Raw genomic sequence first — 16628 nt, 5'->3', positions numbered from 1 at the left:
TTTTTCCATTTTTTAAAAAGTGGGCATGTCAGTGTATGTGTATCTGTAAGTGGGAGGAAAGGTAAAAAGGAACAATAGTGTTTCCTTGCACATGTGGAAAAATAATAACAGCAGAATTTCCTCGACTATGGGCCAAACTCGCACATCAGCAGAAATCAAAAGTGTTTAGTGAGCCCATATAGCTGAATATGTAAGTACAACAAGTAATGAGTCTTTTTCTTTCTTTCTCAAATTATAGCAAACAACAAGAAAGAAATGAACCAATGTTTTTCCATCTCTTGAAAACTTGAAAGATTATGATATCTGCGTTTGTTCGTGTAGGTAAATGCATCAGTGTACATTATAAGGTAAGTGTGTCAGTTTGTACGTGTGTGTGCGAGAGAGCGTGTGTGTGTGAGAATGTGAGTGTCTGTGTGTGTGGTAATGTTTTGACAAGTACGTGTCCATGTATATTTACTATGCCACGGCAAATTTTTCTTTATGGGGATCAAGAAATGTCATGTTATGTTATCTTATCTTTGAATCTCAGCTAAAGATTTCTTACTTTGAACTGTTGAGCTGACATTGACAGAGTAGCTTCCCTTCGTCCCTTTTACTTTGGCAGTCACCTGTGTACAGCACAAAGAATAAACAAAGAATTGTTAGAATTTATAGAGAAAAAAGTCAAAGAGACAATTTCTATATACCTGTTGCCCTTAAAACAAAGGCTAAGATAATATTACAATAAATTCCTTTTGACATGACTTCTAATATCATAATACCATCTCAGTCCCCTAAGGACATACAAAGCTGTAGTCTGTGAGCTGCGTGTTGCTATCATTCACAAACTCTGAGACTGCCCATAGCAGAGTAGTATTTACCAGATGTGTGAACTGACAAAAATACAGAGAAGTAATTTTCTCAAGAAAACACTGTCTTTCTGAGCTGAGCAGGAAACGGAACCAATGACCATATTATTTTAATGACTGTGAGTCCCATGCCCTAAAACAAAAACCAAGAATACTAGGGATAACACAAGGCATCAATAAATATGGACTGTTTAAATGATCAAATAGCAGCAATGCAATATTTTAATGTTAAAACCTTAAGAACATTGAGAAGTTGATCAACATGATAAACCAGAAGTTAGAAATAAGAAAAGTCAATAAAAAAATTAAGTTCTCAGGTCACCGTCTTTGTCTTGTCAAATCAATGAGCTTGGTATCAGAAGACAGATGATTCTGTTTAGGTACTATAAAATGAGTAATGAGTAAAGCTGGCCAACTACTGCATTGGAACCCATGACATTGGAATTCTCAAAGGAATTCAAAACATAAGCAAAAAACGAACTGGACAAAACCCAGACAAAAAGAGTGTGGGGAAAAACCTGGCATACAGAAAGTCATTTTTTCCCTTTCTGTAGCTTTTAACTAAAAAAAAAAAAATCTGATATAGGTTTAGTATAAAAGGTGTCTTTCAAATTTGAAATGATACAACACAATGCAGACCTATGTCAGATCTTCACTTTCTCAAGATATACAATTAAATTACTATTTGTTGGAGACAGGGTGTATGTGTGTGCGTGTGTGTTTGTAAAATTCTATGTAAACAGGTACAAACCTCTGAAACACTTCGTCCGACCATATCAGCAATCTTTTCCCAACGCTGAGGAGTGCCTCCGGGGAACTTATTCACTGCTTTTGACAAAAAGACTAGCTCTTCATCAGTCCATTCACCCTGTAAAGAACATGTGACAAAGATGGTGACAAATACATCAGAGGTGCCAACTGGCTACAAAAAAAATTCCGTGACTCTTTGGATGCAGTGGAAACAGGTGCGTAGAAACTCAACATTTATGGGTCATTTTGTCTAAAACAGTTCATATCAAGACTATTTAAATAAAGACAAAATGCAGCAACTTCTCAACAATTGGTCTTAAGTCAGGCAAAATCAGTACAATTTCAGGAATCCAGATTTCCGGATTTATCCAGAAAATGGGTACCTCTGATACATGAATACAACTTTATTTTGAGGAGTTTTTTCTCATAGCACTAAATTGCTTTGCTTTCGAAATACCCCAATTTGCATCAAATACTATATTTCAGTCCAATAAAACAATCAAACGTGTCATAAATGGGGTATAATCTGAGGGGAAAGTAGGTGCTTAAGAAGTCAAGTAAGTATTTTCTATTCCAACAGAAACAAATTCACACATTGAGTTGAGAAGCATAAAATATGTGTCACGACATGGTGGAATCAAGTGCTTGTCAATCTTTGGGCATATGGGGTTGTTGCTATTATCTTAAAGCCTGTTCATTTGCCTTTCTATGGGTGAAAAAAAATAATTCTATGTTGAATAGAAGTCAAGATATTTGCGATTAGAGGAGGTAAGGGTCACCTGGTTTCAGTGGTAAAATTTGTGAGAAAAGGCGGTCAAAGTTTGGTAATGTCCATAGCCTTAGAGTCCTTAGAAACAGAAAAACTTTTTGTGCTTTTAATCACTATTTTTTAGTAAATCCACACAGAAATGAATTTTTTAAAGGATAAGAAAGGTGTTGAGTCAAAATACAAAACAAAAAAAAAGGGACAAAAAATGGCCCTACGGCCAGAAAAATAATAATAATAATAATAATAATATATAACATTTATATAGCGCATTTCCAAAAAAAGTAGCTCAATGCGCTTTACATTGGAATACCCATTTTTCAAAAACCTTTCTTACTACTTCCTTTCTTCTCAAGCAATATACATTAATGCACACACACACATACACACACACACACACACACACACACACACACACAGAGACTATTTTCATCCAGACATAGGAACAGAACAAATATAATGAAAGATAACGTTAAAAGCTTATGAAGGATAGGCCTGTAGGAACAGAAAATGTTTAAGATGTCTTTTGAAGCTATCAAGAGTTCTTATTTGTCTTTGATTTTGTTATTTTGACGAGCTCCTGATTTCACCACGATGCCTCGCATATTTCTTAAACTACATAACGGGCAACCAAAATAAATGATAACATCGCACACATAATTGGGACATTCGAAACAATAGAAAGGTGATAGACTAGTGGGATGACTAATGGAAAGTTCCCACTTTGTTAATGACATGCCAGTCGTATTATAACAGGGAAGGCAGGAAATCCCAACCCCACTGTGTGGCAACAAAATGGTAATAGCCTTGCCTTCTTCAGCTGTGAGTTTGGTTTCTCTTTCACATCAGCCTGACTGGAAGTCCGATTCATAGAAGACTGTACGGATGCGTACATTTCATTACTGTATTCTGGGAGCTCTGTAGGTGCTCTTTTCTTGGGCTTGCGTGTCACCTCTGCAAAACAATAAAAGGTATTAAGTCTCTTCAAAAACATCCTCCTTTAGTGTACCATGGTCCGCAACTTATTTGTAGCTTTTGGAAATTCTACGGCTAGCCATTCATATTCTGAATTGAAGGAATATCACAATTAATTTCGTTAGTTAGGGCCAGTTTGAAAATTGTCTTAGAATAAACACAAACATAGAGAAGAAAAGATAATAGCAGTCATAATAAGAAACAAAATGATTTAAGCAAATATTGATTCAAAATTTTATTCTACAGAATATTTATACAGATCCACACAAACGACAGTTTTAGATTAATTTGACCAGATTCTAGTGACTCATGAATCAACTTTTGTGAATATATCTGAAGTACATTCTTTACTGATGAGTCACACCTGCATCCAGACAAAAGCAAGTGGAGACATTCACAAATGCATGCATTGTCATTCTATTTCAAATGTATTTTATAAATAAAGTTGTAGCTTTCTTTAATTCGAAAATGCTGTTTACATGCGTGTATCATTTGTCAAAACTCCCGTAATTTTTTTTCCAAAGGAAAAAACCCCCCACCCCACTTGATGGAACATATGAATACTCTGGAAAACTGAAATGTTCAAGCAAATGAAAAATCTGATCAATGCCAAATTTTTTTTCTGTAAGGGGGTAAGTGTTTTACAATCTGAGGAAAGCAGAGGACAGAGAAAAATGGTGAGAGCTGGTTGTCAGAAGCAGTGGTGCCCCCACGGTTGCCCCAACCACGGGATGGAAGAAGAAGAAAGAAAGTATTTTACAGCGCTCGCAACTTCATAAGGTCATTGAGCGCGTAGGACACATTAAGCAATTTCAATTGGTAAGAAATTTTGAATTTTACGCGGGTGGTGGCCGAATCCTACTCTTTATCGATTTTGGACAACCAAGGGGTCTTTAATGTGTGCAACTTGCACATGGGACCTCCAAGATTTTGCGCCCTTATCTGAGAAGGCTAGGTATAGATCTCACCTACCATACGATCAGGGGTGTGGCTGAAACACAGCGGTTATGAAGGAGTCATGGAGAAGCAGTAGAAAGGATGCAGACTGAGTCAGGAGCCCAGAAGAGGGGGCAAAGGGGGTGAGGGGGTGGGGGCAAAATGTGGAGACGAAAGCAGACGACAGAACAATGTAAGAGAGAGCAGGAAAGGATGTGAAAGAAAAACATTTTAAAGAAAAATTTCCATCGCTATCCGGATTCTAACCTGCTACCTATTGAATGAGAGGCAAACACCTTAACCTCTAGACCACGAGAGCCCCCCAATGCCAAAGTTTAAACTTTAAATAGTGGAGAGGAGGGTTCTCCAAAGAACATTTGTTGGACTATGAATATGTCTTTATTGTAGAGATGGTAAATAAGTTCAACAGTTTCAGTTGACCAAGCTATCAAAAGACGTGTGATGTAAACAAATTAATAGTTGACACAATTGTGAAGCAGAAAAAATCATCAACCTTTACGAAAAAAAAAAAACTTGCTTGTTTAAAAATCTGCTACAATTAGTACTTTCAGACACCTGTACACATCTCAATTGCTTTACGATAGAACATACTCACTTAACACCACTTCAGTTAGTGGCAACTCGTGGTGTGAAACAAGGTAACCTTAACAATCAACATAAACGATTAGTGAAAATTGAACATAAGACAGAAATCACAAAAAGTTCTTTACATAAAATTAGTTTTGAAACTTTATACCTTACACATCCAATAGAAACGGTAAAAATATTGGAAACAATTCAATTCAAAACAAAACCAGTGACAAGGAAATAAAGAAAAAACCTTCAGGTTCAGCCTCTAGCTCCAAGGCTCTTGCTCGCTCTTCTTCCTCTGCCTCTTCTTTCCTCCTCTTCCTCTCCTCTTGCCATTCTTTCACGGTATCAGGAAGATTATACACTGAAAGAGAAAACCAGCAAAAGATTATGTCAATACAGAAAATAAACTGTAAAACGGAGATAATGATTATTCCCTAGAACACAAATGAAAGCGAAATTTGAGAATATAAGCTGTTAGGACCGATAAGCTTCATCACTTCAAAGACTGCTACACAACCCTACTTGACACCCTTTGACAGTCTCAGGCACTGGATTTAAATAATTCAATGGAGAGTGGACTATGATACCTGTACATCTATAACTTCTTAACACTATGCCCCCCAGGGACGCCGATCGGCGACGGTGTGATATAGGGTGTACCGCATCCGCATCCTTGTCCGTGGGGATAAGAGTTGCGCGCTCTGCGCACTGCGTGGGAGGAAAGTGTTAAGCAATGCTGCTCTACAGGACAAAAACCTTTACACAATCAGTAGCTCACAGCTTTTCCTACAGAAAGAAATTGACCACTTCATAGCAGACAAAAATCTATCACTTTCTATGGGATATAACAGTACTTCACAGTTATGATTTAAGAAGCACATGTTTCTGATTTAGGTTTGGATTAAAACTTTATCATTTTCAAAGTGCTTCATTTTATAAGTGCTGAAATAACCCCAATATTGACTGATATCTATGTAAAAGAAAATGTCTTTTAATAGCTAAATTACTCAGTAGCTTAGAAAGCTGCCTATATGAAACAGAATGTGTCATAAAAAACTAATAAAGCTACTTTGAATACTTAACAAAAGAGAAGCCCTCAGGGCTCACACAGATAATGAAAATCAGCATGGGCGTATATGCAGTAAGAGTGATCCCCCTGTTCCCTTCTCCCCCAGGTAATGAGCAAAAGATAGCAACTGGTCTGAAAATACAATTAGATCTCGTGAGCTTTTGGCATTCAACAACAAGACAATAATTTTTTTAGAGCCTTCAACATCTGTGTGCTAGTTTTAATTTAATTACAAGCAACAGCTTGAAGCTCTGGAACAATACTTTCACGAAAATTGCCTTGTCAAGATGAGATCTATGAAATGATTAACAGATCTCTCTGTAGAGCGGGTGCATCTAGTGCATGAAATATATCAATCCAGACAGGAAAAAAAAACAAGTCTGTAAAGCTTAATTTCATTTCCTCTCGTCTGGAACATGAGCAAAATTGAAATGTCATCAACATATGAGTGATGGGCCAGAACAGAGAATATTTACACAATGCAGTGGAAAAGAAAGTTCAAAAGTGTTTGAGACTAGGATCTTTTCTCATAAATCATGGGGTAGCACTAGTAGCAGCACAACCATTGTAACTCAGATTTTTCAAAGTTAAAAAACTGATTTTATACCACTATATTTATCAACAATACCAGGAAGCTCAATTTAAAGTGTATTTTCACAAAATATCACACGATTCTGAGGTTTCTACAGGACGTGTGACCTTTCCCAGAGCCCTGGAATATATATAAAAGTGACTTTGGCCAGAACTAGGAGTTACGATACTTGAGATGCTACCCTGTGAAATATTCTATAGTGAGCTGATTGCTCACCACTGTGTCACCTTTTCTTATCAGTTAATGTTATTAAGACATGCAATCTTGAAGAGCGAAACAGACCAAAGTGACTGAAGTATTCCATTGTGACTACCTAAGCAAGACATAAGAGTTGAGAAGAACACTATGTGATTGTCACAAGTCAACAGACCTCAGGGCTGGACAAAAGTAATTTTTTAAGATAAGACAAGATCAGTTTTATAAATTATGTCCATGACAAAATTTGATATAAATTGATACTCTATGGGATATGATTTTGTATGCTGAACAAGCAGTACTATAGACACAATCCCCTGTTTTGCAAGTACATTTTCAAAATTTGAATACTTTAATTAATATTTCTAAGGAAACTCCTAAAATCTGATGATAGTCTCCTTTCTTTGATCTAAAATAAAAGTTCAGCTAAAATTCACCAATAAAAGGAAACACATGTTTAAACAGTAGATTTGTTTTTAATAGTTGGAAATCCGACAAGCAGGGGTGCACGTAACAGTTGTGGGAGTGTCAAACTCCCTGTCAGTGCTAGCATTATTAACAAAGGGCCATAAGCAAGACAGGCACATAATACTATAAAATTCTTGCTGCAGCCAGTTGGATGAGACATGAGGGAACCAACAACTTATCAAACTGAAAGAGTAACAATACGTCTCCTTTACATACACTCATACAAAAAAATAAAGTACACAAAGAAACAAAAAAAGTGGTTGGTCTTGTGCTCAATTACCTCCTATCTTTCAACATTACCTGAGTAAAATAAGAACACCGAGAGTTGAAATGGCCAGAGATCAAGGACGCGAGGAAACGGGATTGACTGGAGTTCTTCTTCCTCAACAACGTCTGTCTCTGATGTGACCTGCTTTTTTTTCTTCTTTTCTTTCTTCTTTTTTGTGCTCAAAACTTCTTCCTAAGGGGAAAAAAAAAAGTATAATTCAGTCCACAATGACAAATACCGTCGAACCTGTATATGACGGCCACCCATTGTCAAGGAGAAAAGTGGCAGTATAAGACAGGTGGTCGTCTTAGGCAGGACTGATCAAGATGAAGAAAACAAACCCTTCCTTTCTGAGGTCCCAAACGAAGATAGTATAGCCGTATTGTTGTTGTTATCATTGTTGTTGTTTTTGCTGTGTTTTTTTTTTCTTCTTTTTTTTTTTTTGTTGCTGCTTTTGTGCAAGGGTGACAATAAAACGAAATGTGTCAGACAGGGAGGACCGAGTGCTATGGTAAAACAAACACATGGGTCGCCACCACTCGAAGAACGAGCGACGCATCTGTCTCAAGTTCATGTTGACGTCCATTGTTACTTTGTTACAGACTGGGTAAACACTGACCCCTCATCTCACTTATGATTTGTGTATGAGTTCTGGGCGGGGCTTATAGGTTAAGAGGGATCACACACTTACCTCAATGGCAGCTGAAAATTTGTTACCTATTGGTCAACAGTGAGAGGGGCCTACGCAACATGATTGGTCAGAGGGACTACCTAACAACAATGACAGGTGATTGAATTATGACAGCTTGCTCACAATGCCAGGGGCCAATGCACAATTTATGACAAAATGTAATGGAGTCACTAAGGTGGCCGTCTGAGACAGGAGATATTGCTTGGTGTGATGAAGCCATGTGTGTTAAGATATGGTGGCCGCGGCCACGTTGGACAGGTGCCTGTTTTACAGTTAAATTATACAGAAAAAACGTAAGGGGGGAAATGGAAAGTGGCTGTTTGTACAGGTGGCCTTCAGGGCAGGTTCGACTGTACACAATTGTCTGACAAAGTATAATTTGAAAACAGACTTCATGAAATAAAAAAGAATTGGGGCACAGGGACAAACGTTTTCTTGTACCCCACAGCTTTAGGCCAGAAATAAATTTTAGAAAGATTTTCATATTGCTCTGAGCAAAACAAAGTTTCTCATAGTGAGTATCTAACAGATATTTAGGGTGCAGAAGATTAAGAAATTAATAACAGCTTTTTCCATATTATTGACAGCAACATTTTGAATTAAATATATATTTTTTAAGAAAGAAGAGGTTTGTTTCAAAGAAAGTTAAGTCAAGCTCAGAAATGCAAAATGGATCATAAGTTAAAGATACGCTATGAATCGTATAACTCTTCTCAGACTCATTGTACAAAAAGGAAATCGCTCTAAATACTAATTTAACATTTATCCCCATAGCCCATAATACAAAAATATATGAAGAGAAAAGTTTCATCCACTCTAATAAAAAGAGGAGTTGTGAAGTTTGCAAACAATATTTCATTAAAGCCTTCTGATTTAACAGAACATCTCCAATGTCTGTGTAAGAATAAATGCAGACCTATAATGAAGCAAAAACACAGTAGCTTTATTTACCAGCACAAGTCTCCTCTCGATGTAGATTCCCCAAGCAACAAAATATTGGCCGATGGTGATTATGACCGCTAGCACCATGGCCAGTTCGTACAGGCCCATTTTGCGGGCTCGTCGGTAATAGTACACAGGCTGGCGCCAGTCTGGCAGACCTTCCACCAGTACTTGATTGTACCTTAGAGAAATCCAGGCCAAAATTGGTGAAAATAATTCAAAACAATATATTTTTTTACATATTACTAATGTGACATTATACTACTCCCCCCCCCAAAAAAGAAAAAAAATTAATTAATAAATCAATCAATCAATCAATCAATCAATCAAAAATAAAAATAATAAACAACTAGATCTACTGCAGCAACTCACAACATGCGGGTAGTATTGCATACAGATGTATCTCAAAGGCTGCAAAAAATGACTTATGTCTGTATGCAATACTGCCCACGAACAGCAAGTTGAATTCTCTTTCTGTGGAAGCAATCTTTTTCATCTGTACATGAAAAAAAAAAGTAAAAGATAATTTAGTTTCAGTTTAAAAATCAATTATCCCTTAGTCATATATGACATGCCCAATAAACTTACAGACCAATTTCCAAGTTAAGGTTTAATATATATGTGCAGTCTTAAACTATTTGTTAAAATCCAAAGAACCCATACTTCTCTCTTTTCTGAGCATCTTTGAGGACCTCATATATTGCGACGATCTGTTGAGAAAAAAAGAGGGTGGAGCAATGACAAACAAATAATGCGTGTCATTCTTTTCAAGCTCAATATTTTTTTTTACTGTTGTCTTTTACAACTGAATTATATAAAGAACATCTGATCTTAAAAAAGAAAAGCAGGGCTTAGTAGTGATGGAATAAAACATCATGGCACTTAAGGGCATCTGATTTACTCATAAATTCAAAATTTGCTATCCTTTTGTCTTGCTTGAAGATTACGCAAAGACAAATGAGATAAACTCTTTCATTCTTATTTAGAAGTTTTCTGAAATAAAAGAGACGAAAAAGACTAGCTGCAAAAAAATGCTATTACAATTAGATTATATCTGAAAGAACCCAAGGAAAGGGAAATGAGTTTGGAAAACAGAAAATAAACTGCAGTGCACCATAATACTTTGACAAACTCAGAAACAGGGAATTTCTTTGCATGGCACAAGTCTACATTACTGTTATAAATTGAACCTAAATGTAATATCAAAACTTTAAAAAAAGACTCTTTGTGTATTCATTAGATTCACAGTGCAATGTAAAGGGAAATGTTGGCATCGAAGAATGAATCAGAAATCTAATATAAATTGATAAAAGAAAATGGTCAAACCTGTCTAAACTTCTCTTCTGCATTTTCAGCATCATTTTTATCAGGATGGTACAGTAGCGATGCTCTGCGATATGCCTTTCTAACTTCTGATGTTGTGGCAGACTGAAAAAAAGATGATGAGGTAATAATAATATCTGGTGACATAAGTAAAGGTAGAAGGCAATGTTAAAAAGTTCAGAGGCACCACAAAAGGATTTATGATATAGAATACAATACAAACACTATTGGTAGTAAGTAGTGATTGAATTGTGCCCAGAAAATTCCAGCTGAAAGCAAATTTTTCAAATTTGTTGGGGGAAAACGCAGATTAAAAAAGAAAGTCACTGTAGTGCCCGCAAATCTGACAATCCATAGTGTCATCTTCATGACATGATCTTCCGGAAAGCTCTTTTTTTAACCTTCATTAAAAGATCTGCTTGTGAAACTTTGTTAAACAACTGGGACAATAAATATGAGAAATAAGGAAACAGGAACCTATCCACCTCAGGGTTGGTCAGTGTTATTTTATCTGTAATTTCAGTCTTAAATGATAATTTCATCCCAGAGGGTTATGTAAAAAAAATCTATGACGGAAATGTGAAACTGAAACAGGTCAACCACATCATCCCTATAAACTTTTAAAACTTGTTCAAGGCTTTGCTTCCCCTGTTTTGTTTCCTCTTGTTAATTTTGTATGAACAGAGGTGTCCTCCAAGCCATTTTATCCCTTGCTTTTCATTTCATAATCATAACTTAATAAGTAATAATTTAATGAATAGCATCGGTAGTAAAGGAATATCTCTAACATTTGATTTAAACATGGAAGGAAAAGTTCTTGTACTGAATTAAAGTGACGGTAATCAGATTATTCCTTGACCTAATCGTCAAACATCTGCGATGTTTAAACCACAAAGTTTCTCAACTTCAGTTGAAACCCTCCCCCCCCCCCCACCCACCCCTTCCAACAAAGACTAAGCAAATGCCAGGAAAAAATAATAATATACTCTGGTAAAAAAAAACATTAGAGCCCTATAATTTCTAAAATCAAATTATGGCCCAAAATGTAATAATAATGAAATATAGAATATATAATACAGTAGTCTTCGCCTAAGATCCCACCACTTACGATCCCTGAGTGCTTAAGATCCCACTGTTTTTTTCAAGAAAACAGAATTTTTACTATGCAAGTCACCCCTAAGATCTTGCTCTGATTCACTCTGAAGGTGTACATTCGGCTAAGATCTCGCATTTCAGATCATAATTTAAAGAACAAAAAAAACGGGTGGGCACAAACGATCAACCAAGGGCAAAAAGTTGAGATCGTCGAAATGCCTGTCGGGTGAACGTGATCACATTAGTGTTGTAAAACTCGATGAAATGGGACAATGTTTGCCCCAGACGAGATCACACTGAGGTGTGAACTGACCCACGTGTTTGTTGTTCCCCCAAACATTGCACTCGCATCTGAGCTCTCTGCCTAAACTTATATCACTCGCTGGGTAGATAGGGCTTACAAGTTTGCTACAGACAGGATCACATCGGACTGTGAACTCTTCCCTGACCATTGCACCAGTTGTCTCTATTCCTGAATCAGCGGAGTTATCCAATGCTTACTTTAAACTTTAGAGTAGGCATCGAAGTGATTACAACGTAATGGTGCGAAACGATAAAGGTGGGGGAACTCTGTCAGAGATGGAAAGCTATAAATTTTGGACAGGGAGGGGCAACGGTATAAGTGTAGCTCTTAAGACTGACGATACGATAATAAGTGTAAATGGCATGCCTCATGCTACTGTGATTGGTTATCAAGGTTGACCACTCTTTGCTCGCCATAAACCCACCACGGGGTCACATCAGTTCAATTTAGAGTGGAAGGAGACCATTTTATCACTTGTGGGCCTTAACACGGGTCATTGTATGTTCTTCCCTTGATGTGTCGGTTAAGATCTGTTCGCCTAAGATACTGCATTTTCCTTGCTCCCCAGCACCGGGATCCAAGGCGGAGACTACTGTAAGTAAGCCATTCATTACTTGAATCACACTTGGGCGGATTGTTTGGAATTTCTTACTTCAAGTAATTTCAATTAGTAATCCGAATCTGAAATAATGAAGCTTTTCAATACAAGTACTTCTGTCCAGTAGTGCTGGGCGGTACCGGCAAAACCCAGTGTCGATACGTTCTCGGCGCCGAGAACTGCCTGGTTCTGGGAGTGACACCAGGAGATGACGTCACAGACTTCACGTCTTGCGTGTAACGCCACGATCACCCGCCCCGCATCGCCCCCCCCCCCCTCCAAAAAAAAAACCCAACCACACACACACTCATGTCAGAATTGAAGAGGCGAACTGAGACGCAAAACACCATTAAAGTTTGCCGCCGCGTGGGATTAACTTTGCTTTCAAAACTTTAAAGTTAATTATCGCCACTAAAAATTGATTTCATTTGCGGAATTAGCATATATATCAAAATAAGCAAAGTGGCTCATGTGGAACCTGATTTGATGCAACATTTAAATTAAATTAAATTTAAATTTTAACCGGGAGTTCCTGTACTGGGTACCGGTACCTGCCCATCCCTACTGTCTAGGCTCAGCCAAAACTTTATGAAACAACACTTACACTAACTTAAGGGAGTGGGCAATACTGACTGAGTGGAAGTCAAAGGAAATGAAAATTCTGGATAATCCGATTTTGGCCCCAAAGATTACAATTTAAAATACTAATACTACCCTACTACTCTAAAATCCTATCCCTAACCCATATATGTAAAAAGTTAGGCTTCCAACTCATATTTAATTACTCTTGAGGCCAAAACCGGTGATTGCTGAAAACTCTTCGTGGATGGTCATATAGTAGAAGTAAGAACTTAAATAAATTAGAAACGACTTCCGTAACCAGCGACCAACCCCAACAAACACAATATAAAGAAGAAACCTAACCTTAACCCAAACCCAAACCAAAACCCTATCCCTACCCCTAGATTCTACTCTGTCTCATAGTGGTCGAACATAAGTCATAGCATAAAATGAATTTATTCTTTCGATGGCACTCTTCGGGAGAAGTGGTCCCGGCCTACCTCCATAGAAATAACACTACAGGAAACAAAAATGGAAGTCGAATACAAAAGCTGGCTAAGTCACACTCACTGATTACTTATTTATTTTTATAATGTCTTTTTTTCAAGTTCGATTTTTCTATATTTTCTATCCTATTTTTTTCATCATTGGGTGGCCTTTTCACTTTTCTGCACCCTGGTAACTCAGCCAGTGTTTTTATTTGACTTACGTTTTTGTTTCTCGAAGTGGCTAGCCGTACTTAAGTACGGTTAGCATGCCAGTCTTGCCGTCCTTAAGTATGGCTAGCCTAGCCGTCTAGCCTTACTTAGATTAGGTCCTATTCTATAGACCGAAACCTGTATGGTACACAGGTCTCATTAGATTTAGTAATCATTCAGGTTTAAAATACTTGCATGTCAGAAGGCACCTCTTTTAGTTTCGTCTGAAATACTAAATAGTTTCTAAGGTATTGCCAACTAAAATTTTACTTTTACAATTTTAGCCATCTTTATTAAGAACGGCTAGCCTGCCAGTCTCGTCGTCCTTACGCCTTAAAAGAACGGCTAACCCTGCAGACTGGCCGTACGTCTAAAGGTCAGGCCACATGCGATTAAATGTAGAAAGACGCAAACTATTTTTAGGTAAGGCGCCCATCTTGTTTGACGTCAGACCAGGATACCCCTCCGATCACGTGACTACAACCGCACAGCACCAAAGATGGAAGTGTCTATGTTATATTATACTTATTCTACACCTCGCTCTCGGAAGTTCTGATGGCCCGGTTCGATCCCGGTCCCGGACAGTTTTGTTTTTTTTCTCCTCCTCCCGACTGACCAACAGTCCCATAAATTATAATTTGTAGAGCTGCTTTGAAGTTGTTGGGTTTTTTTTTAAGTACATAGATGATAGTGATGAATTCGGCTAATCCCCCCCCATACAAGGGGGGGGGGGGGGGGGGGCGGGGGTAGATCTAGATTCTAGATCTAGATTTTTATCTAGTTCTAGGAAATCCGAAATGTTACCGAAAACACGTCATTCCATGTGGATATCCCAGAAAGTGATGACATCACAGTACTAAAATTAGCAGCCAATCAGAAAGATGCGTCAATTCTACGTTTAACGGCATGTGGTCAGGCTCTACAGTAACTTGAGTAACTCTACTATTGACCAAAACTACGACACAACAGGTCTCATGATTAGTAATTGTTCAGGTTTAAAATGAACTGTCCGAGCACCTTTCGGTTTCGTCTCAAATACAAATATTAGATCTATCTAGATCTAGAATCTAAGGTATTGCTGCTTGCAAACTAAAAATTTTTACAATTCAGTAGTCAGTAGGCCTATTTTTTGCTGTTTGTCAGTCTAGCCCCATCATTATTAGTGCGGCTAGCCTCTTTGTTTGTTTCCGATTGTGTTAAATTTCTAAGGAGGTAAGCCAGGACAACTTCTCCCGAAGAGTTGTAGAATGATATTACAGTAAGGTAGGGTATATTACTGAACGGATGGCCTTCCCGGCTCCGTAGAGTTCCGTCCAAGCCGTATGTGTGTAGCACAGCCACAGCAAGTAAGAAAGAACTTTGCAGCAGCTGACACATCGGTTGAACTAAAGACTACTAAGGTGTAACTAACAGTTACCTGATCAATTTCCAACACTTCGTAAAAGTTAGCATTTACTTCTTCCACAAGGTCAAATAATTCAAAGTCATCAGAATCCCAGCAAAACCCAGACAATACACAAGTAGCAAGTAATGTCAACGTAAACACAAGTCCACTGGAAGTCGCCATTTTGAAATGGGGGGTTTCAGTTAATGCTAAGCTGAAGAGTTTGGTGCGGTTCATTATATTTAAGAATAGTCATGTTGTTTAGAAAAAACACAATTTTATCTTTAAGAATTCCTTTTATTACGGTATAAAAAAAGAAATTGTGCTCAGATTGAGAAAATTTTATAGTTCATTTTTTACTACTAGTAACCCCTCCCCTTGACCTAAATAATCAGCTATGTGAACTTTGTGGAAAAAGGGGCCAACACCTAGACGGTCAGAGATAGTGCAAGAACGTAGGCCAATATCCATAGATGTGAAATAACCACAAAATTCTACACTTAGTGTAGAATTCTGTGGAAATAACTCTATGCCAATACCTGAGAGTGAGAGATAGGCCAATACGCGAGTTGAAAAACAGAAGAGCTATCACGAGTTACGGTCATCCTCATATCTATCTATCTATCTATCTATCTATCTATCTATCTATCTATCTATCTATCTATCTATCTATCTATCTATCTATCTATCTATCTATTATATATATATATATATATATATATATATATATATATATATATATATATATATATATATATATATATATATATATATATATATCAGGCGCGGTTCGTCCATAGAGCACGGTCGTGCAGTGCCGTCCAAAATGTTTTAATGTTCTATGACGTAAAGCACCCACAATAATAAAATGAAAGACGCCAGAAACAAACACTAGTCAAATATTATATCAAAGCAAGGCCCTCGCTGGCGCCGTACCTGTCATTTCTATTCTATAGCGCCGTAAAACATCTACTATGCCATGCCTAAGTGCATGCGCCGTATCTAAACATAACAGGATAGTCAACAGTGGAAACCTTGCCTATAAATCGCTCTTTGGGATAACCCAAGCGATGGCGTGACTTGTAGAGAGTTTGACGGTACATTAATATTAATAAGACTGCACATCTCAAATGTGCTCCTGCCGAATAGCGCCGAAACATATCCCACAGTAGGCAATCTAAAAATAAACGCCATAGATTGTGTACTATTCCATGCCAAAATTATGTGGGCCCCGGAGCAATCCAGCGGAGTGCTCAAGTGAATTGTGATTGGTTCATTGTCTTGTCGCTATTTTAAGTGACTCTGTGACCGTGAACCTGAGGGAGGTGAACGTGACATACTTAAGTCGCCGTCCTATGAGTTGTGCTTTTGAACGGTTTTGTTGTGGAGTGGTGAAAGGTATTACTTGAGTGTTCAGTTTTGATGCAGGATGAATGAAATTAACGTTTAGCTAACAAACTGATTTAGTTCTAAGAGTCAAAGCCACAAGTAAAAAGAATGAAAATAAAAGCACAAGGTGCTTCCTTCGCCAACCCAAAGATTCTAAAATTGTACTCCATCCCATTTACTCT

The 16628-nt window shown here is 37.6% G+C and overlaps 1 protein-coding gene across 1 annotated transcript in view; it reads right to left on the bottom strand.

Moving 5' to 3' along the window:
* Nucleotides 1–15264, bottom strand: part of LOC101847762 (dnaJ homolog subfamily C member 1) — a 17665-nt gene extending 2401 nt beyond the window's left edge. The window contains exons 1-9 of the mRNA XM_005108226.3: nucleotides 15091–15264; nucleotides 10421–10522; nucleotides 9758–9804; nucleotides 9104–9275; nucleotides 7494–7653; nucleotides 5117–5230; nucleotides 3176–3318; nucleotides 1600–1716; nucleotides 545–608 (exon numbers count right to left, since the gene is read on the bottom strand). Of these exons, the coding sequence (XP_005108283.3) occupies nucleotides 545–608; nucleotides 1600–1716; nucleotides 3176–3318; nucleotides 5117–5230; nucleotides 7494–7653; nucleotides 9104–9275; nucleotides 9758–9804; nucleotides 10421–10522; nucleotides 15091–15240 (1069 nt within the window). The 5' untranslated portion in view covers nucleotides 15241–15264. The remainder of the gene's footprint in view (nucleotides 1–544; nucleotides 609–1599; nucleotides 1717–3175; nucleotides 3319–5116; nucleotides 5231–7493; nucleotides 7654–9103; nucleotides 9276–9757; nucleotides 9805–10420; nucleotides 10523–15090) is intronic.
* Between the last annotated feature and the right edge of the window lie 1364 nt (nucleotides 15265–16628).

The sequence above is a fragment of the Aplysia californica genome, unplaced genomic scaffold (assembly GCF_000002075.1).
Source record: "Aplysia californica isolate F4 #8 unplaced genomic scaffold, AplCal3.0 scaffold00669, whole genome shotgun sequence".
Classification (NCBI taxonomy): domain Eukaryota; kingdom Metazoa; phylum Mollusca; class Gastropoda; order Aplysiida; family Aplysiidae; genus Aplysia; species Aplysia californica.
Note: the sequence above shows the minus strand (reverse complement) of the source record. Positions and strands in the feature narration are given on the sequence as shown.